At 36.6% G+C, this 26,952-nt stretch overlaps 1 protein-coding gene across 4 annotated transcripts in view; it reads left to right on the forward strand.

Annotated features, from left to right (window-relative positions):
• gfra3 (GDNF family receptor alpha 3) overlaps nt 1-26,521 on the forward strand; it is a 35,759-nt gene extending 9,238 nt beyond the window's left edge. Inside the window, exons 1-9 of one of the 4 annotated variants that reach the window (XM_052615656.1) lie at nt 4,861-5,039; nt 5,198-5,383; nt 12,359-12,643; nt 15,716-15,808; nt 17,375-17,723; nt 19,725-19,834; nt 20,245-20,379; nt 21,012-21,142; nt 25,148-26,521. In XM_052615656.1, coding sequence (XP_052471616.1) covers nt 5,341-5,383; nt 12,359-12,643; nt 15,716-15,808; nt 17,375-17,723; nt 19,725-19,834; nt 20,245-20,379; nt 21,012-21,142; nt 25,148-25,348 — 1,347 coding nt within the window. In that variant the 5' untranslated portion in view covers nt 4,861-5,039; nt 5,198-5,340 and the 3' untranslated portion in view covers nt 25,349-26,521. Of the gene's footprint in view, nt 1-4,860; nt 5,384-12,358; nt 12,644-15,715; nt 15,809-17,374; nt 17,724-19,724; nt 19,835-20,244; nt 20,380-21,011; nt 21,143-25,147 lie in introns of those variants that run through there. The other 3 variants (XM_052615657.1, XM_052615655.1, XM_052615658.1) reach the window with 3 other exon arrangements.
• Nucleotides 26,522-26,952: the final 431 nt, after the last annotated feature.

Here is a 26,952-nt window from a genome sequence, read left to right on the forward strand (position 1 = left end):
TATATATATATATATATATATATATATATATATATATATATATATATATATATATATATATATATATATATATATATATATATATATATATATATATATATATATTTCAAAGTGCTGTGTACTGTAAATAAAGGTGACTTGACTTATTTAATTTCATCTTAATAACACAGTCTCCGGTGGGGCATGCAGCTGTCGTGGGTTCCTCGTGTTATCAGCAGCAGAGTTGTAAGTGCATTTGATAGCACTGGCTCAAAACCATAAAACTATTTTTAACCTGTTACTTAAATATTTTACATTTACCACTGGTTTTTAAACTTATTCTAACATGCATATTTTTTCTGGTCTTTAGGTAACCAAGCGTTTTTGTTACCTGGGGTCTTCAGATACAGGTAAGAAAAACTTCAGAATAGATACAGTTAAAGCTATAATTATTCCCAGGTAAGTAAAACATAGGTAAAATTGCAAACAATAGTGTTGGCTCCATACAATTACATTTCTGAATTAGGTTTTATGTACCAACCACCAATAGAAGGCAGATATGATCACCTTTCTGCCTCCTACTACTGCACTAATAGAAGCTTGATTCATATTGATAAATACAGCCATCATGGTCAGTTAAATCTCAATTTTGTGAGATGCTGGTGATAGTGTGAGATCTTGTACAGTACAGTGGTAGTGGTGTATGTATAGTACAACCTTTTACATCAATTGCATGGTTGAAATACAGAGGTTCTCTAATTTGTGATACTGTCATCAGGCAGTGAATTTTGATCAGATTTTACTTGTTGACAGGATCCGTCTGGCTATGTGGAGAAAAGGAGAGAAGTGGTACTGAGATGCCTGATTGAGTACATATGGGAGGGAAAGGAAGACCTCATCAGTGTCCACCATGTATGTACTGGGCTTAAAGCTACTTATCTAATTTCTGTCTGTATGTTATTACTATTGTGATGATATGGGGTAATTACTTTGTTCTTGAAATATATTTAATACAGTAATGTGATGACCAATAAGGTACAGGCAAGGAAAATTGCATTGTTTTATTGTAATGTATCCTTTGAACCAGAAAAGACAACACTCATGCTACAGTAGATCATGATAGTATAGTACCAACACTCTATGACATTGTCATGGTAGACTTCACTCTGGTCACATGCTCTAGTCAAAGTATCCATCTAGTATCCATCACCTTAAGCAACTAAAAAGTACAATTTTGACTTTGTGTCGTATCTGTCTTCTACCAGTCTGCTATATTCATCTCAATACCTGTTTGTCTGACCAAACTCTTGATTCTTTTTTGTCTTCCCAATAGAGTCATGATGAAACAGAGGTGTACGCTGAGCTTGGCAGTTCCCCACTGAAAATATACATGCGCCATCAGCCAAACACGATTGGGATTATCACAGTAGAAGGACAGCCCATGGTCAGAGGTGTGCCAAACCTGTAGAAAACCTCCTGTGTGGACTTGTCTATGCCCACAACCTCTAATATCACTCAAATCTGGTGTATACTTCTGAGATATATCACAGGCTCTTTGTGGGATTGGACCCTATGCATACTTTTGTATGTTTTGTAGGCACTGTTAAAAGTGACACTAGTTGACATTGAATAAATGTTATTGTCTTTAATCTGTCTTCCCATCTTTTTCTTCTTCAATTAAATTTGTAATTGTTATTGACAAAGTCTGTTTATGTAAAGTGATTTACTGTACTGCTTAGAATATAGACATTTAGATGTATTTTCTGAGGTAATAGCCAGGACTTAATTAAAATGTTTATTCTCATTTGATTAGGTTAAATTTACTATGAACATAAAGTTCATAAAACCTAACTAAAATGAGTACAGGTTACTTGTAGCAACACATAAATACGTTACATATACCAAGAAAATTAGGTTTATCTAACTGACTAATATAGCACTTATTAGTTAACTCAACTTGATTTTGTTGTGTTTGAATTAAGTAATTTTACAGAGTTTATTATACTTGAAAAAGGCTGCAAGTTGACTCAACTTAAAACATCCAATGCAGCCACTTGCCTCACTTTTTATAAGTTTGATCTAGGTATTACTTTTTACAGTGTATACGGTTCTATCTCATAAGCTGTTCTGGAAAGTCTGATTCATTCTAATGGATTAGTTCGTCCTAAATGATCCTCTCCTTCATTTGTGGAGATGGAAAGTCTGATTCATTTCTAAATGGTTTCCTATCATACTGTGTTGGAAGTTTAGGTCATTCTAATGACTTGGTTCGTCTTCTCCCAATTATGTAGAGTTGGAAAGTCAGAATCATTATAATGAATTGGGTCATTCGATGGCAAATGAACAAAATGACCACTTCAACTCCTTTTATGTACTAAATTTTCTACTCCGTTATATAAATTGGAATGCATATACAGTTACCTATAAAAATTTGATAGGCATAGTGTAACCCTAATTGCGATTGTTCATTTAAGACCCCAGAACGAGTATGTCTCTAATTAAATTATATGGATATATAATGGATATAGATATTTTTTTAGTGCAGCTAACAACTTTTTTCTATCTACAATATACATCTTGATTGAATGCCAATTGTTATAAGGTTATAACTTGACAAGCTACAGTTTCAAAGAGGCTTCGCCGACACTGCAACACTGTGGTGAGTTCTGCACGGGCAAGCACCACTCAAGTGTAAAAATCTAGTTACATCTGATCTTTGAAAAAGGGTGATAAAACAGCATCTTGCATTTGAAAAGAGGACAAAAAGAGTGGCCAGATTGCCTACAAATGAGAGAGGACAAAAGAAAAAGTGATGTGTGGTTCTCCGGCCGCTAAAAAGACCAACCAGATGGAAGCACTCAAAGTGACGTCCAGAGCTGTGACATCATCAGGGCAATGGCTCTGTATGGCATTTACTCTGATTAGTTAAATGGCCATGATTGTCCGCTCAGCAAACCACTCACGCACACACACACACACACACACACACACACCCAGAGAGATGACCGTGCAGGCTGTTGCACTGCGGTAATCAGCCGAATGTGTATCTACATAAGCCTCCTGATTATAGACCCAGTTGTTGGACCAAATCAGACCACTTGGACTAAATCAAATTCTCATTAAAATTTCATTCGCAAATCCTGAAATTGGAACAAAAATACAGCCTTGGTCTATCTCTGTGTTGTCCTGCCAAATAAACTTTAGAATCTAAAGTTCTAACAGTGTTGTGTTCGTTTTTTTTTCTCAGATATGGAGTTTTGTAAACAAACTGAAACAGAATACCCCGTGAACTCTCTCAATGAAGTCTCACCTCTTCCCTGTTATCGCAGCGGCAGCACAGTTAAATATTGTTTTGTGTGTGATCTTAAAAACCAAATCCAGATTAGCTGGGTTTAATCAGTATTTTTTTTTTTTAATTAAATGAACCCAAATACATTAGTTTATATGGGTCAGATTGAACAGGAATGAACTGGCAATGGAGATTAATAACTAAATATTTTCATTAAATATTTTCCTAATGCCTGTTAAAACCAAGGGTTATGATAAAGATATAGTTTAAAACTTAAAAGAATGGCAGAGTCCATACCAAAATGATAACAGCACAGAGTAGCCTAACCATAAAGTTGGATTCACTTTTAGAATGATTTATTCCAGCTGATGAATGATAAAAACATTCATATCAGTCTCCTTCCTTCTGCAATATTTCTAGGAGCTCAAGCATTTAAAGCTTCAGATGACAAAACTGCAGCCTGCATTTACAGTGAACAGAACAATATCTTCCATTGGAGCTGACTATATGTCATTCTTGTTGTGAATGGGCCTCAGCACTCCTAAATGTTCTCAGCAGAACAAATACCACAATAGAAAAATCTTCATAAATTTTGCAAATGTGTTTGTAACCATATTAAAACTCCATACTCATCAGGAAGAAGGAGGCGGGAACCGGCGCACAATCAAAATTAACTTTAATGACAAAAATAAACACAAAATAAAAAGCAAACATAAAATAATGTCCCAGGCCTGGTCCTCTCTCGTCATTCACTATAGTCGCTCCAGTTTTATATCCTTCCATCTCCTACGTGGGACTCGATACCGGCGGTGGGGTGCAGGTGTAGCTCATCTCCAATCACTACACCTGGCCTCACTCCTCGTTCCCACGCCTCTCGGCCCCGCCCCACTCGCCACAGTGTTAATCAGAAGAACTTTTAATTTAAAATAAATGACTTTTTTAAGCATGCAGCCTAAAATAGTTCTTTATTCACTGATAAACTTGTGGAAGTTGTGGCCTAGTGGTTAGAGAGTTTGACTCCTAACCCTAGGGTTGTGGGCCCAAGTCTCAGGCTGGCAATACCATTACTGAGGTGCCCTTGAGCAAGGCACGGAACCCCCAACTGCTCCCTGGGTGTGCAGCATAAATGGCTGCCCACTGCTCCGGGTGTGTGTTCACTGTGAACACACACCCGGAGTGTGTGTGTGTATTCACTGCTGTGTGTGTGCACTTTGGATGGGTTAAATGCAGAGCACAAATTCTGAGCATGGGTCACGATACTTGGCTGAATGTCACGTCACTAACTTATGAATGGTTTAAAAACTACATGGGATGCTAAAAGGACCTTTTTTAACATTTATTTTTAGAGTGCACAGTTTTTTGTCTAACCTGTCTACCTCACTTTTTAATCGCCGTACAATTTCACCATTGCTGGAAGAATCACTTGCAAACTTAGATACTTGCAGAGCAGGCTGAATTTCTCTAGCCTATAGGAGCACCTACCCAGCTCTCCAGAAGGCTGGTCAGGGATTTTGCATGGATGCGCCTGAGAAAGCCCGAGCCAATCACAGGCAGGCAGATGCATGTAAAATTCGCCGCTGAGTTTGAGGACTGGATTGAGCACATTGTGCTGTGGGACAGCAGGAATCAAGCATCTGGGATCGCGCTCACATATATTAAACTGATGCGCACTAATGCGCACTCTGGCACATCTGACGCGCGCCTTCGGTTACACTTCTCTCATGGTGATACGCCTTTGAATCGAGGATTATTATTTTAGAAGACCCCGATCGTGAGTATAACGGACATCTGCTGCATTTGGCAGTTTGTAATTTCTCCCTTGTTTGTTGTATGAAATTATTGCTCTGCTCTTCGGAAACCTCTTACGTATTAGAAAGCTATCTCACAAGTTTGTAGTTGGAATTGATTTTCGGACACGTCGTTTTGGAGTTTTCCATCAGTCGGACGGTGGTCCTCTTATATGGATGTAGTGGCTCGGACTGAGTCGGACAGATCCGGGGGTTCCAGACGCGCATCCCCGAGATTCCCCAGCAGCATCACCGTTCAGCCGAGCGCATCCAGCAGCAGTCGACATGATCCTTCTGGGAATACTTCTAAATCTGTTCGTCATTAAGGGTAAGGCTCATAGAAACAGCCTCCGTGACTTATTTTTACACATTAGGGTCACACTTTACATGACAGTATTCATGCAGTATATTTACATAAATACATAAGTATTTAAACTGCACATTTACATAAGTTAATGAACAGCGTGCACAATATGTAGAGCTGCTACCTGCAAATGCAATTTGCTAGTATAACTATTGTGATTAATTATATCAATTATACTATATATAGACAGACAGATAGATAGATAGATAGATAGATAGAATTTTTTTATGAATGGCTCTTTGGTTATGAAGACAGACTAAATATGACTGTTACTATAGTAAAACCACGGTATTTTACATTTTCTAAGTGGAAAGAGATAAGATAAATTGGCAGATATATATTTTTTTAATGAACGGCTCTTTGTTGGTGAATGCAGATAGATAGATAGATAGATAGATAGATAGATAGATAGATAGATAGATAGATAGATTGTAACATAATACATATAAAACATTTGAAAAGTCTACATTATTACAAGATTTACACAATACACCATATATATTACAGACAAATAGACCATGTGAGAAGAACAAACATTAGAGATATCATAGAGAATTCATCTTAAAAAAATTGGTTGCACACAATATGCTGTGTATTGAATGTATTATACACATTGTGCATGCATAATATTGTATATGTCACATTTTGTAAAAGCCACAATTCAATTGCAATTGCATGGAAACTTATTGCACAGGTGTGTTTTAGGGTGACCGCTGTGCCATGTGCGTGTGCTGAAACAATAGAAAGGGTGCTGTACGCTGAGCAGAACAGATGTGTCTGTCGCTCCCTCACATTTCTGTGTACTTGCTTATTATGTTTAACAAACACTGTACACTCTTAAGAATATCCCAAAATAGCACCGTATAATCTTTATATGCAACTTGCAACAATTTCAGAACCCTTTATGTTGTAAAACCATCATAAAGAGCTTAAACAAGCTTAACTATTAATATCACTTACTGTTAGATGTTTACAAACAAGAAAAATACTTTTAAGAAACCCTCTTTCAGTCTAGCCTCATCTGAGTCTGAGATCATCTTCATGCTTTGAACAATAGGTAATTCTGTCATTCATATACAGTACTTTTAATAGTCCAACAAAACACTGAGATTTTCAGCCAATTAGATGTACTTTACAGCCCTGTGTTTATTTTCTTCACACCTTTGAATAAAAACAGCATAATCCACGCAAGCCAGGTCTAAAAATATAATTCTGTCAACAAATAACAGTATGTTATGAGACATCTGTCACAGTCAATATTATCCTAATTATGTGATGGCAGAAACACACACACATATAGCCAGAGACAGATTAGGCTGGTAAAGAGCAGCTCCATGGTGTTCCTGCAGCACAGCAACCAACATTTGAGGGATCTGGCTTTCTTTCCCCACCTGGGACAACAGGGTGCAATATTGCAAGTGTGAGAGTGCACTGTATCCCAAGTGGTATTCATCATCATGAGTGGTGTTTGTCACACCCTGGTGCCACAAGAACACGCTGTAATGCGCACGCTGATCGACAGGTTTATTTATTAGCTGTGTTAATGATTGCAGATTTGATGTGCTACTCGTGCTGTGTGTATCCCCGGGGGTCGATCGTATATCAGCCGCATGAAACGCACAGGGACCCCCTGACGGATATCAAGTGGCAAAAATATTTTTTTTCCACAGTGTATTTGCATAGAGATTCTCATGCTTGAATACGTTTTTAAGAGACGACCTGAGGTGGAAAGACGTGCACCAAGTCGAAGATTGACGGCCTGTGGGCAGGTGCGCATGTGCAAATACGTGCCAGCCGTGTGCCCAGGTGTGTTTGAGAAAAGATATGTGTCCGCAACTCTGGACTTTGGCAGCTTCAACTAATTTGCCAGCGACAGATGCTGACAATTTTTTTTTTAAAGCACAGATATTTTCTTTTTCTCGTGCTAGATGTTATCACATTGGACTAAAATGTACAGACATTGTTCACACATGGGTATAAAAATTTGATAATGGTTTTTATTTTTTTGTAGTTGTGGTGTTTCTTGATCGAAAATCACTGCCATTTAACAAATTGTCTGGTAGTCTTTCATTATGGAATATTCCTACGAAATTCCTACCACATTTTTTATTTTCTCGGACGTGATTGATCATAGGGCTCATTGATCTGCACTCATGCACCTCAGTTTTTGAATGAACACACACACACACACACACACACACACACATATATATATATATATAAAATATAATATAATTTTTTTTTTTTTTTTAATAAAAAAACTGATGTGCATAAGCTCAAATAAACGAGGCCTATAACCAATCAGTTCCAAAAATAAATACAAATCCTGTGCTAATTGAAAGAAAACAAGTTGACAAAAAGATAAAATCCAATATTTGTTGAACAAAATGAGAGATTTTCAAGCAATTTGTAAAAGGCCGGTCATTTTACTGGGAGCACGAAATGAGGTTTTCAGCACAGATAGTTTTTCTTACCCCAGTGGCAGATTTTGTTTTTTTCTTGTTTGAAGTATAAAAATATCATGTTTTTTAAGACTTAGTACCTTAATCAAGTTTGCTTCTCAAATAAACATATCTTTAGATATTTGTACTGTAAAACAATAAAAAATTAGTTTAATAGTTTCTTCCTCGTTTTTGCTTTTGCACAACTGCACAATAAATTTTTGGGATGCTTTAATACACACAGGTGAACCAGGCTTTGTCAGTGCATATATTAATTGCATGGAGAAAAATATGCTATAATGGACTTAGATGCATCACAGCCAAGGACATCCCTAGGGACAGTCGAATTACACGACCATTTTTAGCAAATCAAAGAAGAATCATAAGAACACAGGTTCAATAAACCACATGGAATTTGTTAACAAAAAGGTAATCTTTCCCTCCGGGCACGTATTCTTCACATATGAGGGGATGTTTAGGGTGTTTTCAGGGTCGTGTGTGTGTTTTGTTGATAACCAGGATTTGGAAAGGCAAACACGGTGACAGCAGATGGTGTTGGACTCTCTCGCCTCGACAGGAAGATTCAAGCCAAGCGACAGAATCAGAAAGAGCATGTGTGTGCGTGAGCTCCAGTTGCACAAGGCTTTTATGATGATGTTGTAGCCAATTTTCATTAAAGGCACTGAGCGCTGTGATTTAACGCCGAGGACCGTCTCAGCATCACGTCCCTGCAGTGAACTCCTTCCTCCCAGTGCTTTCGGATTGTCTTCCGCTTCTCCTCACTGTCAATCAGACGGCCCATCCGACCCGGTTCTTTTAATATCGCCGCCATGCTTTGATGTGACGTGTCACCAATAGTGAATAGATGTGGTGCCTTGACCCACATTTGACAAAATCCTTAATGCAGCAAATAACAGTGTGCTCTAGAAGTCTATACAGCAAATATGAGCATATTTACTCTCCGAAAGATACTTAAATACAGTGTTAATGGCTTCTTTTTGGTTCCTTGACATTTGTCATCCTTGCTGAAAAACAGTCATTCACTGTTTTAAATGGATGGTTTGTTTGTGTATGTTTTTGTTGAGTAATTTGTCTAAATTGTTGGTTTCGGCCCTGAGATGCAGCATGCTGTAATTTAGCTGATGGATTCTTCAGTTTTGTGTAGATCGACAGAAGAGACGTTTCCTTGATGTGTATCTTGATATAGTGGAGCTCGGTTTACCACAGAGGTTCAGACCGCTGTACGCATTGATTAGTTAATCACGTTAGACCCGCAAATATTGACAGCTGGAGCCGGTTTGCTGTCGCCTGCCATAAATACGGTCGCAGAACGATACTTAGATTTACAGTACGCACTTTCACTGTCTTTGTCTATTTCACTCACCTCTCATTTCTTTCACTTGAATGTACAGCTGAACTTCACTGCAGAAACTGTGTCTGTCGTTCTCTCTCAGTATGTGCATGAGACTTAAAGCCTCAAGGTGTGTGTGTGTATGTGTGTGTGTGTGTGACTGTCACTTGCTAAATGTGATTTTAGTGCATGCACACACAAATATTTTGTAATACCCGGCCAGCATGTGTTTGATTGCCATCAGCCTCCATACTGAGACGGTTTCCTATTGTGTGAGGCGTCTGCTGTCTGTCATTCTGTTTACTTTCTTTCTGTTTCTTTCTCACTCCATCACTCACTTTTTAACTTCTGTGTACTCGTCGTTCTCTGAATCATTATCTGTTCTCTGAAAAGGGAAGGCACCGTTTTATTTATTATTTTTATTTCATATAATTTGGACTGTTAGTCCATACAATTTACAATTATACAATGCAGTTTTAAATCAAAGTTGTTATGAATTAGTTGAATTAATTGCATTGTTAATTATAATGAATTATTAGTAATTTAATGAATTTAGTATAATTGAGATATTATTATAGGTTTTTATATTTTGAATTTTTAACTTTTTCAATTTGGAAGTAATTTTGTGTTTTTGTAATTTTTATTAGTTATTTTTTAGTGTCATTATTTATATATATATATATATATATATATATATATATATACACACACACACACACACACACACACACACACACACTTTTTGTTTGAAAAATTGTATTTTAAAAATTTTACTAAATGAAAATTAGGTATGTTGCTAGCTGATTTTGTTTTTATATTTTATTTTGATTCAGTTGTTAATTAAAGTGCCAAATGTGTTTTTTTATTGTTTTAATTTTAGTTAACTAGTTTAAGTTTGAGTTAATTTTGTTAATTAAATTGATTTAGTTTTTTTTAATTAAGTTATTTATTAATTAAAATGTATGATTCATCCATTCAAATAAATATGAATAAATAATAATAATACATCTAAATGTAACATTTAAACTACACTTAGGCAGTAGCTTAAATAAATAAACAAACAAATTGAAATTGCTTTTCGTATTAGTCACTGGGAACTTGCAATGTACTGTAATTTTCATTATGTCAAAATAGTTAATTGTATCTAAAGTTAATATGCAGCGTTAAGATTTTCAGTGGTTGACGGAAAAGTGTAAAACTTTGGTGCTGCTGAGCTATCAAACAAGTATCCAATACATCAGCACTGACTCTAAATTTAGAGCGGGGCTATCTGAGGGCAGATGGGAAACCTGTGTGATAGCAGACATAAATTATGCAATTCTGTTTGGTGCCACTAGAGGCGCAGCGATGGCATGCTTCACCTTTAAGAGGATAAATGAAAACATTGGCAGATCAAACACCTGTCTTTAAATAGCACATATCATCTCAATATTGAACTGTTTGTCAAATATGTGCGAGATCAAAGCGTGTTTACTTGTCTGTTTAACTTCGGCCGCCGCAGTAGATGGTCTTTCACGGATGGATCATCACTCTGTGAGCTGTGGAAGGAGGTGCCATTTTGTGGTAGAGGAGTCCTAAGCCATGACCAACGGCCACAGCTGTGGGTTCTCAATCACCACATGCTTTAAAATGAGGCCTAGCGCAATTACTGCCCCTGCCACTGCAAAGAAAAACAGACAAAAAGGGAGTTGGAGGTCATGGGGGGAGAAATACAAGAACACATGTCTCATGCTTCTGTAGTAGTGCAAGGCTTTTTCTGTCGCTACTTAATGAAAAACAGCAAACGTAGCCATGAAATTACACAGGCCTGTCACAGTTTCCCCACAGGTCACCCTGAGACCTGGCTGACAGCGAGGGTCTTTGGAGTTGATGAAGTCTGTTAGGATTGAGCTTGAGAATGGACACGAAGCACAAAGTGTCTGTTGTCAAGGGCTGGGTTTGAAACTCTTGATGTATGAAGTTGGTGAATGAAGATTTTCTGCTCGTTTAAGTTATCTGTCCTCCTGCAATAGCAAGACGGGAAATTCCTTTCAGAGAAGAGGTCTCTTTTAAATTAATTCTGCCCTTGAGTGCAAGTTAAGGGACTTTGATCTTCGTTTTTACACGGTCACTGTCGAAATGTTTTCAATGCATCTAGAATGCAGATATTATAACGATTATATATTATAGTGAAACAGATGAAAATCCACAGACTGTATTGTGTTACATAACCAGGTACACATGGAATCAGAATTCAGCAGAAAACTCATTCACAAATTCTACATATTCCCTGCACTTTTTGTGTGCATTCTCTTTTAAATACTTTGGCCAATATAGCAGCTTTTCCATCTAAATGAACTGGAACAATTTGTCCCAGGAACTTTTTTACAAGACCTGTTGCTGTCTGTGTTTCCATCGCAGCCTAAAGTACCATGAAGATTAGGCAAATAGTCTGGTGAAGTAGGACTTTGCGCAATTGCTTCTCCCAGTCAAGGAGGGGGCACTAATGTCGAACAACAATAACATCATACTAAGGGATGGACAATCATAATTTCTTTGTCATTGTTTCCAGTTCCCGCTGAATTTAAAAAATGGTGGTTGAAATGCAATGCTGCGTAGAGTCAACCAATCCAAATGCTGCTTGAACTCAACCAATCAGCATGTTCAGAGCCCAAGTCCCACCCACAAAAGTTCCAGACCTTTCAAGCAGGGACTTTCTGAGGGGCAAATATTTACCCTGAACTTTATTTAGATTCTGGTTCCTGTGGTAGAAACACACCGAGGACCATGCCAAAATCTTCAGGACCTGGGGAAAGTTCCTGTCTTGGAAACAGGCTTTATGACTGATTTCATCAACCAACAGGACTGTAGTGGCTCCATTTCTATCTATTTGGCCTATTAAATTCAAGACTTCTCAAAACAAGGATTTGTCAACCCAACATTCAAGACAAACATCTGGGGGTTTTTCTGGCTAAAAAAATGTCTTTGAATTTCAATCTATTTAAATTCTTCCTCACATTCGAATTAATTCTGCATCCTGTTTTGTAATGTACCTCCAGTTCAATTTGAATTCAGGAACTGATTGGGAATTTAAATAGGAATTAGCTCACTGGTAAAACACATTGTTAATAAATTATTTCAAAATTGACTTTACTCACTATCCTCCAGGGGCTGTTCCCTCTGTGGTGCCGGTGTTCCCCGGGACTGTGGACTGCATAGAGGCTGTACAGAAATGTCTAAAGACCCCGGAGTGTAAGCGACAGTTCCGGCACCTGGAGTACTGTGTGGATGAAGAGGCGGTGACTCCCCTCAGTCTGGAGGGGCGGCAGGCCTGCATTGATGCGCAAAACAAACTCATGCACTATCAGAGCCTGCAAGAATGCAAGTGTCAGCGAGGGTCTCGCATGGAACAACAGTGCCTGAGCGTTTACTGGACCATCCGTTTTCCACAGGGTAAGACGAATAAGGGAGAGTTTTTACTTTTCATATGGTGACTGTTGTTAACATTAAGCCCTCTTATATTTTAACCTCTCCTCTACAACCACCTGATCCATTCTCATTTAGTCCAACCCTATTTTTTTCATTAAAAGACCTGTTTGATTCAGAAATAGGAGTTCAAGGGAGTCTGTGGAAAAACTGTGCGAAAAAAGACCAACATTTTAAGTTTTAGACCAATATTTACAGTGAAAATGACTATTAAAATACATTTAAATTACCAAAAAGGACATTATATATAACAGTATACAGTGGGTATAGAAAATAATCACTCCTCTTTAAAAAAATAAATCACATTTTGTTGCTTTGTAGCCTGAAATCAAGACGGACACAGTTTTTGTGATTTTTTTTTTTTATCAAATAAAAGAAGGCTTAGTGAGCATAAGAGACTTCTTTAAAAAAAATCAATTCAATAACATAAAATTCAATTGTAAAATAAGATAAAATAAATCCAGCCCAAACTTCAGAAAGGGTGTAAATAGATGTGTATGCTGTATATTCAGTTTCACTCAGAAATATATCATATTATAGAAGCATTATATGCACTGCTAATTCAGTTTCATGTTTTTATTTCTTTCAGTTTCATGTTTCATGTTTCAGTTTCACTTTCACTCCCTAGATTATTTACTGACTGAACTGCTCATGTCCAGCAATTCCCAAGCCAGCGAATGTCATGATGAAAGGAGCAGGTTTAAAGAAAGTGAATAAGAAAGTAAAAGAGGGAGTAGGTAACTCCAGAGAAAAGTCGTAATAAAGAATTCAGTTAAATATATTTCAAAATGATTGCCTTTGTTCTATCGGTAATAAACAGTGAACTCCTAGATCTCAGTGGATGCCGTTTGCAATGTTCTTTCAGGACATGCCAAAACGCTTTAATGAGAGTGTCGAGTGAGCTACCAGAGGATTTAGATTTAGGCAGTAATAGCATTTAATGAGTGCTCAGTAATGTTTATGAAATGGCAAGGAGGCATAAAACCCAGTCAGACACCAAACAAACGACTGGCTGACTGACAGTGCTATCGTGATTAATCTCACCAGTCCCTCATCTGTTCATTACGCTCTGTGGGACAGGCGCGCACATGCAGGAACCGGAATTTGCAGCGTACCGTCGAGGGTGTCTGGTTTCGTCTCACAGCAGAAGTTTCTCGCTCGTGTGTTTGCTCATGAGCAAAAGAGATTACGGAGATGCTGGTGAATGACGTCAAAGCACGGCTGCAAAATTAATTGATTCTGAGTCCGTATTCCCACCCGAAATGGCTTATTAATATTAAACCTTATGAAACAGGAAGATGGTTTCCCACAGCGACTCATCAAGAGCTGTTGTAAATGCTGACTAATCCCAGGTTTCTCCAGCAGCAAACTCGTCATGCATCTAAGTGCAACTCAGGGGCCACAGGGGCCAGAAGGGCCCCGGCCTGATCGACAGTCTTAGAAATAAGTGCTTTTAAAACACATCAACTGTAAATGTCAAGTGTTCTTCTCCTGTGTGCTGGAAATGAAAACTATCAGCAAGGATATGCAAGGCATGTAACTGTGATTGTAGATTGAAATGTGGCGTGCGAACAAGATGAGGGATGGGAGGGATTCTGCCTGTTTGCAATTGTATGAAGAATCTGTGATTCTAATAACCACATTTTCAGAAAATTTCCCCAAAAGAATATCACAACAAGACACTAAAATAACAGGCTTGTGAAAAGACAAAATATGCATTTTGGAGTTAGCTTATTTATAACAAGACTTTTTAAAGAAAATATGAGTGGTGTTTGCTGACTGCTAATCTATTGCTAAAGTTGTTGCTTGGGTATTCAGAAGGTTAGTAGGTGTTCTGGGTGGTTGTAGGACGTTGCTAGGTCTCTATGATATTCTGATCTCTAGATCTAGATTAGGGATCCTCAAATCTGGACCTCGAGATCCACTTTCCTGCAGAGTTTAGCTCTAACCCTAATCAAACACACCTGAGCAGGCTAATCAATGCCAATCAATGTCTTTTGGATCATTCGAAAAAAAGCAAACAGGTGACTTTGATCAGGGTTGGAGCTAAACTCGGCAGTGCATTGGACCTCCAGGGCAAGATTTGAGGAAGGGGGATCTAGATGATGGAAGACAAGTTCATACTGTACCACACTTCATACAGAGAGGTAATTCATGAAAGTGCTTTACATAGTTGTTATAAAAAGATAAAGATAAACTACATTTTAACACCATTTAAGAATACGGAAGGAAAGAAGGAAGGAAGGAATAAACAAAAGTTTAATTTTAAAATAAAAACAAATAAAATACATAAATAAAATAGATAAAAGGATAGAAAAAACATATCAATAAAATAATGAAAAATAAATAAAAGAAAAAAAACATTTTCAAACCATTTAAGAATAAAGAATAAATAAATCTAAATAAATAAAATAATAAATATAAATTGCATTAAAATAAAAGGAATATCTAAATAAAATAATAAAAAATAGGGGTTAAATAACAAACCTAACCCTAACCCTTTAAATGAATAAAAATGAAAGAAAATACCTTAATAAAATAATGAAAAATATAAATAAAAAGTACAATTTAAACAATTAAAAAATATGTAGAATAAAGAATACACTAACGAATCATACCAACTTGTGGAAAATGGGCATCCAATGTACCATTTAATACTTAACATTTTAATATATTATGTTGTGTGTGTGTGTGTGTGTGTGTGTGTGTGTGTGTGGTTTCATACTCACTCATCTTGGAGTGTCCACAGGGCTGTGTGATACAAATAGACTGGTGACTATTTTAACTTGTGTCTTGATCCAGACCCCTCAATCTGGACTGACATTTCAACCAATGCATATACTTAATCACAAACACTGACCTCTTTTTAAAATCTGTAAGACTTGAAATCATTATTAAAGACATTCCATATGAAATTTGATAATGAGTGATGCTGTTAATTAGGTATAGTGATAGGGTAATGGTACAGTTTGGTGAGCTTAATGACATTAGTCTTAAACAAACTGGTGTCTTACAGTTATGTTTGTGTTTGTATTGCAGGTTATGATGACATTGAGACATCCCCATATGAAGACTTTGAACTGGAACTTGTGAGAAATAGCGAAACATCAAAACTAGCCTCAATAGTTTCAGGTACTGCAGCCATATTAGTGATACAGCCAAATAAAATGTGTTTTCCTCCACAGCTGAATGCACTGTGATGATGTAAGCTAGTGTATTGCTGTATGTTTGTATGTTTGTGCTTAATATGTGTCCTTGTCTTGCAGTTGTATTTCTACACTGAAAAAAAAAATGCTGTAGGATTTTAAAATACTAGTAGCTTTCAGAAATAATGACTAAGAAATGGCAAGTAACACACTGAATTAAAGGATTAGTTCATCCAAAAATGTATATTTGCTGAAAATGTACTCACCCTCAGGTTATCCAACATGTTTATTTCTTTTTCAGAACAGATTTTGAGAAATGTATCAATACATTACACCAATGGATGTTCTGCAGTGAATGGGTGCCATCAGAATGAGAGTCCAAACAGCTGAAAAAATGACAACACAATAATCCATAAGAAATCCACACTCCAATCCATCAATTAACAGCTTGTGAAGTGAAAAGCTGTGTTTTTGTAATAAACAGATCCATCAAGAAGTGTTTTGCACAAACCATGATATGGCTTTCTCTAGTGAAAAAGTTGCCTCGTCGGAATCAGGAGAGAAATATGTACAAATAAAACATGTTATTATGGATTATATTTTAGCCAGAAACAATGGTTTAAAGTTAAAACACCTTACAATGGATTTGTTTGCTTCAAAAGACATCAAATGTTGAACTGGAGGTGTGTGGATTACTGTGATGTTTTTATCACCTGTTTGTCTCTCATTCTGACGGCACCCATTCACAGATCCATTGGTGAGTAAGTGATTTTCTGGTACAGTAACATTTCTCTAAATCTGTTCAAAATAAAGAAACAAACTCATCTACATCTTAGATGACTATCATGGCTTGAGGGGGAATTAGTTTTTTGGGGGAACTATGCCTTTAATTGTAAAATGCTGAAGTAGACAGAATAAAATATTATTTTCTTGCAAAACTTATAGTAATCTATATTTTATTTACAACTTCCACAAATATTTTTTTACAGTGTGTGTGTGAAATGTAAAAAGCATAACACTGCTTTATACAGGCCTAAAAGCATTTGGACACTTAGGGCCAGATTTAACAGCTTGCGCCAGCTCAAACCATGTTTTGGTGTTAAAATAGTACTGTCAGGATTTACTAAAGACGCACAGTGGAGAATTAGTGCTGAAAAGGCATGGACACAGTTATTTTTGTGCCTGACCTTATTGAATATTATTGAATATGCATTTGCAGGAATTTCCATTTCAGATCCAAAATTTATGATGAGATTATTAATTAATATGAACCATGCAATGCGTTTTACTAACATTTGCGCTCATCGGATTATTGGTATTTGCACCATCATTTAATACAGCAGATGCTAATTTGCGCTGCTCTTGGTAGATTGTGTTGGTCATTATGGAAATTATCTGGCTGCGTCTGTGTTCTTTAATTTGAGCATTGTCAGTAAATAACCTGCGAAAATTTCCAATCCCATTAGTGCTTTTTTGGAATTGGGCTCTCACGCTGATTTGCCTGTTTAGTAAATCTGACCCTTAATTAAAAGTGTCTTTTGGTCTTTTTCAGTGTCCTCCCTTCCTCTGACGGATCAGAACCAGTGTTTGAAGGCAGCTCAGGACTGTGGGTTGTACGAGAAGTGCGGTTCTCTGCGCTCGGAGTACGCATTAGCATGCACTAAGATCATACCTGGCACAAACCACTGTAACCGGCACAAATGTCACAGGGCCCTGCGGAGGTTCCTGGAGCGTGTTCCAGAGGAGTACAGCTTCGGTGTCTTATTTTGTCCCTGTTCGGATACTCTGTGTGGGGAGAGAAGGAGAAAAACCATTGTGCCCTCCTGTTCCTATGAGGAGCGAGACGAACAGCCCAACTGCCTCAATCTGGAGAGTTACTGCCTCAAAGACAACCTGTGCAGGTGAGATACGCGTCTGTTAGCAGCTGGACAAAAATATCGGATTTGTGTATCAGTCATTCTTTTGAATCTGATCATTTCAATCAATCAGTCGAAACCGTTCACAAAACATATGACATATGTGACTGTTTTATTGACTACCTTATATATATATATATATATATATATATATATATATATATATATATATATATATATATATATATATATATATATATATATATATATATATATATATATATATATATATATATATATATATATATCATGATAATTTAATAGAATATCAAATAGATAGGTGTAGAAAACTGTAATATGTTTTCAGCTAAGACATGTACATGAATTTTAGTTTGAACAGTTTGAAAGAACAAATTTGTGACATATTACTCTCGGAACAGATGTTTTACCCCTCTTTCAAACTAACCTTTGATAACAGCACAGCATGATCACCTCCACCTTCTTGAAATATAAGTCTTCCCTTTTATCTTCCTCTAAAAAAAGCTGTACCTGGCAGTTATGCTTATCTAAGCATTATTAATAGCACAGAACATAATGTGTTGGATGGAAGAAAGAACAACAGGTCACATATTATACAATTAGACAATATTGTATTTAAACAACCATAAAAAAAATATATGTTTGGAAAATGCAGACTATCTTGAACAACATGGATACATTTAATCAATACTGCAACTCCCTATTTGCAGAGGGGTTGCATCATCTCCTCCTTGGGGGGTACGAGGGTCAGGTCTAGGGTAGGCAATGCCCCCCTGATTCTCCTTGTGCCCCCTATCCACAACAAACAACAGTACAATTCTGCTTAAGTCACCCATTTTGTCCATCAGCGGCCCTGCATTTAGTTAGTGTAAGTCCTTAAATATTTTTTTACAAAATGAATAGTACAAAATTGCATTAGATATTGAAAAAAAAATTCTAATCATTCATAAGTCCTAAGTAACTCGTAATTTAATTTAAAAAAGCACTTTTTTTCCTGTTGTTGTTAAAGGTGCAATAAGCGAGAAATGCTGTTGAAAGCGGATCTGATTGAGCACCAAATCACACTTGTAGCCAGTCATCAGTAAGGGGCGTGTCCAGTAATGATGGGGGAGGTGTTGAAAAGCAGTAGGAACGTTTGTTTTGGTGATTTCTCACAAATCACTTACTGCACCTTTACCTAATAACATAAAATTTTTTAAATAATATATTTAAATATTAGATGAAACACTTAAACTTAAAAACTTACTGAAATGAAATATGTTTAAAGTACTAAATTCACTAAAACTAAAATTTAAATTAAATCAAATAGAAATACCATGTTCAAATATAAGTTAAAAAACTAAAATTAATAAAAATGACTGAAGCACATTACAAATGTAAAAAAAAAAAATATTAACTGAACACTGAATGTACAAACAAAAAAAGAAAATTTAAATATATATATTATGAAGTTAATTCAAAACGTGAATAAATTCTATAATAACAATAAAAAATAAAATAAAATTGTTCTAAAGTAATGCTGTTGCACAGAAGCAACAACAAATAAACATTTGTAGGGGCAACGTAAACATTTATTTGTTTATTTTTTCAATTTTAAATGTTGGTAAATGTTTAAAAACTAGTGGCTTTTTAAAGACCTAGCAGAAGCCACAGAAAACTAGTTGTGTCAGCAGTTTAATGAATGTGCACGCAAATAATAAACACTTAACCTAATATGGATATCACCCAGTTAATCAGTTATGACTATATGGAAAGCATTACATCACCTAATTAATATTAATGAACAACACTGATCAGGTTTATAACATGTTCCCTCACTTTTAAAACCGTCCCGACACCTTTGATGAAATAATGTACACACCACACAGAACAAAAGCACATGGTGTAGATCAATACAAATCTGATTTAAGCATCTGATCATGCATTCTGTGCATAGATTTCAGAAATTGACATACATTAATGTTCTAATTGTCCTGTGTCCGTATTCAATTTTGTCCGGTCTTTCAGGTCAAGATTGGCTGATTTCCAGCAGAACTGTCAGCCGTCTCCTCTCTCTCCCTCCGGCTGTCTCCGGGAAAGTGGAGCCGTGTGCCTCAAGGCCTACGCTGGGCTCATCGGTGAGAAACCACCTCAGATGACCTTGAAAAAATGGACACAACTTAACGAAGAGTACAAAATGCACAAATCGATAAATCACTGCAGTACAGTCCGTACTTAAATAATATTACATTTTTAATGACGAGCACTTCTGCATCCTGCTGGAGTGAGTTCACTGAAATGAGAAATGGTATCAGGAACGAACGGTCAGAGCAGTTTGGGTTCAACTTCATGTCGTGGGTTTACTTTAACCCAGTGTGCCACTTATATTGAATTAACAGGACAACGTGAGGCAACATAATTAAACCGGAGGGGGGTAGATAGACTACACTGGTTGGAGATTCTCCCAGATGGGCTTTGGGCTAATTGGCTTGGGATCTTTTCCTCTGGCTGTCTCTCATCCCCTCTTTCCCTCTCCCTCCCTCTGCAGGTACCATCATGACACCAAACTACGTGAGTAACCGCAGCACAGAGGTGTCTCAGTGGTGTAATTGCGAAGGCAGCGGGAATCAGTGGCAGGACTGTCTGCGTATCCTGCACATGTTCAACAGCAACACCTGCCTGCGTGAGTATCCCAGAATATCATTTACAGATCATCTTAATGTTTGCGAAAAAGAGTGTAAATATGTTACGGTTCTGGCAGATTTGATGTTTCTTACAGACGCCATGAAATCTTTTGACATTCACACTTTTCTTTTGTGTGATGACATATTTGACATTTTAAAAAGTTACTCAAATATAATATTATTTTAAACTGTAATAATATTTCACAGTATTATTGTTTTTACTGTATTTTTGATCTAATAAATGCAGTCTTGTTGAGCATAAAAGGCTTGTTTAAAAAAAATTTATATAAAAATTTTTACTGACCCCAAACTTTTGAAGAACAGTGTATACAATCTGCTCTAAAATTTCAGAATAGATCTCAACACAATGATTAAATATCTGCTTCTCTGCAATCACGATTTAAATATGAACTGAAGCATTTCTCGATAAATTCAACAAAATGATAGCTTTGCTATGCACAATAATTTTTATTCGCTTCTGCACAGAACATTATTTCAAGATTTTTGGTCCATGTTATCAGATGACTGTGAATGTTAAATGTGGATATGGACTCAAAGTATATGTTGTCAACTTTTTGGAGTAGTCAAGACATCATAACAGACATGAACTAAAACTCTCTTTTCCTATCAGGTAATGCCATTGATAACACGGGAAGCTCCACCCCTCACCCAATAGAAGACACGCCCCTTCCTCCGCCTCGCCCCTCCCCTCAGATTCAGCACGATGAGCTGAAAATTAACCTGCTGCCTGAACCCAATACAGTGAGTAGTAAACACATTTCATAAAACAACCACCACACAATCAAATTTCTTCATCTACAATGCTAACTCAATGTCATTCACACAGAATAACCATTTATTAAGCTCCGCCCATGTATTCTAGTTAATGTATACTGGTTAATTCTGGCCTTTAGAGATTTGAAAATAACGGCAGGCCCAGAAAATCCGCAGTCCTTGCGCTTTGAACATACTGATGGATCCGAGAACTGAACTTAAACGGTTATGCAAGGCTGATTGTGTCACTGCAGAAACACACGGTCACACGGCGTCACCCTGCAGCCGCTACAGTAAGCACAAAAACGCTTGTTCAGAAAACCAACCTTCTGCATTTCATTTGGTTTCCTGTCTACATTGTGGGATGCCTGCTTCCAAAAGTTCCTTGTTAATTTATTGTATTTATTCAACTGTGACGCAAGAGTAATGAATGCAAGTTTTTGTTATTCTGTCTCTTTGGCATCTTTAAAATCGACCAATTTCTTAGACTTACTCAATAGGTCATGATGCTTTGAACAAAAGGTCCGACCTCTGACCCCTATGCACATGACCTTTTTAAAATGTCCTGTCTGGTCTTTATCTTACTTTAAAATGGTTATTTCACGGATATGTTCACCTGGTTTTCATCCATGCACAAAGATGGTAAACAAATGCCACATGTACCTAAAGGGATCAGTGTGGGGTCGGTATCAAACTGCCTGAACTGCCACCTTCAATTCAATCAGAAATAATCACACAACCCACAGGCCCTCACGAACACAATCATGGTAAGGAATTAAATCTATATCGATTTGCTCTGTCCTTTAGTTAGATTATATTGTGCTTTGGAATGAGGGTGTCAGCTTTATTTTTCTTTCATTATGGCCGTCTGCCAAACTTTAAATGACTCAATGAGACTTAGTAGGCAGCGTCTCTGAATCAGATCTTTAATTTGTCCTCAATCTTGTGGTTGCCTTGGTTTAGTGCTGTATCTGAAAGTGACCATATACTTTGCAAAGTTTGAGCCACAATTCTTAACAGTTATCAGTGAAATCTTATGAGCTTTAGCATAGTATTCGCAAAGTCATTTAGTGATAGCCAGTGACCATCCCTACGAACCCACCAACCAATCAAAAAATAAATTAATTAATCAATTAAAAAATAAATAAATATATCAATAATTGAAAATTAATATGTAATGCAATTTAATAATTAAATACATGAATAAAGTGCAAATTTGAGCTAACTGTTAGCATTAGCCAAACTTTTTGCGAAATATCTGTGCCAAAGTCATTTCTTGATAGACAAGCTTCGTGACCCTATCCAAATAAATTATTTATCTTTTTTGCAAAAATCATTTTGTTGGCTACTTCTGAATGGTTGTCAATATAGAAACAGGCTTTTTTGACAGCATAATGATGTAATACTGAAGCTAACGGGCTAAACCCTGACCCCCTGGACAAGGTATTAGCATTAGCATAATATCTGAGCCAGAGTCATTTCTTGATAGACAAATAAGCTACTAGAGCTACTGGGAGTAACACCGTCCAACAAAATCAGTCACTGGTGAAACATCTGCTTTGCAAATTTCCTTCAAAAATGATTTTGCATGCTACTTTTGAATAGATGTCAGTGGAAAACATGCTTTTTAACAGCATAATGGTGTCGTGCTAAAGCTAACCGGCTAAACCCTGACCCCCTGGCTATGTTATTAGCATTAGCTGTAGCATAATATCTGGCTAAAATAATTTCGTGATAACCAATCAGCTTTAAGGGCTTCAGGGAATGACACAGTTTGTGATAGCAACACTTAATAGACTATGTATTGTAAAATGGATTGTATATTTGCTGCCCTCATAAAAGAGAAGCAAATAATCCCTTGGCGTCCATAGGCGAACAGACTTTATCAAGAAACGCTGCTCTGATCTGTGTGTCTTTGTGTCCTTGCTTTGGACCGCTTGCACATCCTCTGTTCCCAGAACACACAGACCACAGCATTCAGCTCAGAGATAATCTGGGCCTGCAGACAAAAAGGATTCAATTCAGTTTCTGCTGTCATTTATTTCCTTCCTAGACTCTCTCTCTCTTTCACTTGTGTTCTCTAGCAAATCTCTCCTCTCCAAATGTCCCTGTCTTTCCTGATCTGTCTCTCTTGATGTGCTTCTTACTTTCTTGGGCTGTCTTTCTCTCTTTCTCTCTCTGAACGGATTAGCTAAAGGTGTTTGCAAGCAGCGGTGCATCAGTCAAACATCATTAATATTAATGTATTCATACCCATCTGCCTGTCTCTCTAGCTAACTCTCTTTTTCTTTTTCTCCTTATCGTTCGTTCCTAATCCTTCTCCCTCACAATCTCTCTGACCCTCTTCCTGAAAAATACGCACCATCGTATTGCTCCTACTTTTCTAAAACTGTAATTCTTAGGTGATTCATTTTTCTCATATGATTAATTTTATCACAATTAGTTCAACTAATTCTATCTCAGATGTTTCTCATAAGACTCCATTTATCAAAGTTTAAACTGTTCAATTGTTATTTTTATATATAAACATTACGCCACAGAAGGCAACAGTTGAACTGTGAGCTGTGAGGTTGTAAATCGATTGTATGTTTTTGTTGAAGACATCAGCCAACATTTTCAACTTACATTTACAAAAAAGAAAAAAACAAATCCTGTTTAACAGCAGACTGGTGAGAAACTACATTTCCCATGATTGTGCAAACAAATGTCCACCAATCAGAGAAGAGAAACAAGTAAACTTTGCCAAAAGAACACTTTGGTGCCCACAAAATCCCATGAAGCACAACAAATGACTTAATAGTCTAATCAAATTCAAACTACTTCATATTTGTATATATACGCATAGTTTGCGATAAACATAAAATAGAAATTTTCTATAGACACAATCAACATATTTAAATCAACAGGTCTATGTTCCTCCATTGTTTTAATTTTTATTATGTCATTCCCAATGCTTCATGTGTTTGTAGTTCCTTCCCTCATTGAAGCCGCCTCGTACTTTCATATTTTTTGTGCAATTTAAAAAAAAAAAAAACTTTTCACCTTCAAATAAAAGTTTTAAGTTTGTAATGTCTTAATTCACCCCATAGTCGCACAGCTTCTTAAATATTGACTTATTTAAAATTCCTATGAGAAAAATACTTTCCCAGGCCGAGGCCAGTGAAGTGGTTAGGCACCAGTTTTATAGTTAATATTTATTATTATTAATAATATTAATAATAACAACATTTTTAATTAGCTTTCTTTAAATGTATATCTTTCATTTTTATTTTAGTTTAAATTTTATAAAATTTCTAGTGTTTTAGTCAGTTTTAGTTTATATATATATATATATATATATATATATATATATATATATATATATATATATATATATATATATATATATAAATCTTTGTATATATTATTTTTATTTGTTTTAAATTTAGTTACAAATAAATTCATCAATCTAAACTACATTAAAATGAGAAATATTGTTTTGGCAATTAGTTGAAATAAAACTAAAAATAAACTTTTTTTTCAGTCAATGTTATTATTTAATATAGAATGACAAAAATTATTATAATTTTTTTTTCATGGTTTTAATTTTAATTTTAGTAAACTGTAATAACCCAGGCAGTGTTTTACTCTTTTGGCTGTGCCAGTGTTACAAAAATTGTAATAATAGTGTATAATATTATATGTCGAACATCACCTGACCAAACCAGAAATCAAGTCTCATCTATGGGCTTGTTGTTTTACTTATTTCTCGTTTTATTCAACTTTAATATCAAAATGTTAGTGAGAAGGCAAAAAAAAAAAACTTTAAGATATTAATCTGGACATCAATCAGTTTGGACATTAGTTAAGATTGATATTTCTTATGAAGGCATCCTGAGTAAAACAGCTAACAAATCACATACAAAAGACCTGAACCGGAAGTTATGTGACCTGTTTTACAGAAATTTGTTGTGCATAACCGTCATTAAAGAGACATTTCTCTGTTTCCAAAAGGTGGCTGAAAGTGAAGAAGATAAGGAGGAAGACCAAACCGAAGAAGGGGGAGGGTTCAACGTCATCCCTCCATTCTCAGACAAGGCGACAGTCACTAACCTGGGCTCTGAGGCCGGAAGAGTCCACAGCTCGGCCTCCACCTTCTCCATCACTCACTTCCTACTCAAGGCCCTGCTGCTTATTGCCCTCCGCTGGGGGTAGAAACCCTCGGTCACACACACACACACACACACACAAAACATGCAAACACACTTCCTTCTGAAGTACACGCTCACATCCAGACTCTATCATTGAGGGATGACAAGAACAACAGATTGGACGGCGAAACGAGCGGACAATTGTTCTATCTCTCTTTCCTTCTTTCATTCAATCCTTTTTCTTCTTCTCGGGAAGATGGTCTGTTATAGATATAGCTGCTTGTTCATCAGGGAATCGCTTTCTAAATGGGATTCCCCACCTGAATCATTTGAATCACACAGAAGATTCACGACTCCTCGGACTGAGAGCAGCCGACGGTGAACGAATGATTTGGTCTTGCCATGTATCTATTGTATAATGTCAGTGTTCTTCAGAAAAGTGAGTTAAACCAGGAAAGCGTTTGCTTTTCCTGGGTTTCAAAAACCCGCCGTGTTTATTGTCGCTGATCATGTCGTTGTTTGAAATCAGACAAAATGTATGTGTGTTTGTAAGAACGTGATTCGCTCGACATCCCTGCTCTCCAACTTGAGAGCAAAAAAAAAAAAATGTGTTGAGCACGATTTCCGAATCTTCCCGTTTTCACGCCTCTGTGTCTCTGGAATTAGGCAGCACACCTAATCACATACACACACACACACACACACACCTCTGCCCTGCTGTGGAGCCGATTGCGCAGATGCAAGCGGTTTTCATTTATTGCTCTATCTGAGATGTGCTTTCATTTTTTGACTCAGCACAGACTGTGCAGTCTAACCAGGGGCATAAATAAAAAACATGTAGAAAAAACACGAGTAATAAACCGAAAATAAAGAAATAAACACACTAAATAAATAAATATATCAGCGCACAGCAGGTGTAGGAGTCCGGTCTGGGTTTAGATCCTGAGGGGAAGAAACAGGAAGTCATTTTCAAACCGCCTGTCGCCTGGTACCTCTCCCTGTGCCTGTTGTTTTACTTTCACAGAGATAATGGCTTACAACACAAACTGTTTATCTTGTTGTGTGTTCACGGCGACGAATCTCTCATGATGGGAGCGAAATAGAAAAAAGAAATCAAGGGAAAGAACCGACGGAGACGGGGAGAGACTCAAACCCTCCAGCGAAGAGGGGAAAAAAAAACATACAGTCTAGAATCACATGCTTTTTCTGTTTCTTATAAATCTTTTGCTGACACCAATGCTTTTTTCTCAATCTCGTTTCTTTTCGTCGCTCTTGTGCATGTCCGTGGAAGTGAGAGAGAGAAGATGGGTGCGCACTTACTGAATTCAGTCAAGAACTTCCTTCTCAGCTGTTGATGGACATATGTTCAATATGTAATATAAATATGAGATTTGGTTCCTCACAGAATCCTATTCCCCTTGGACCACAAGTGCAAAATGCAATATTGTCATCCAGAAAATCAAAATAGCCTTTCTTTCATAAGTAAAAACTTATTTTACATAGTCATTTCTTTACCTTTTCAGTTGTTTGGAAATAATTAAAAACAATTTAAATAATATGAATGAACAGGTAATTAAATATCATTATATCATTCAAACTTTTCCCCCCCATATATATATATATATATATATATATATATATATATATATATATATATATATATATATA

Source organism: Carassius gibelio, chromosome A14 (assembly GCF_023724105.1).
Source record: "Carassius gibelio isolate Cgi1373 ecotype wild population from Czech Republic chromosome A14, carGib1.2-hapl.c, whole genome shotgun sequence".
Taxonomy (NCBI): Eukaryota; Metazoa; Chordata; class Actinopteri; order Cypriniformes; family Cyprinidae; genus Carassius; species Carassius gibelio.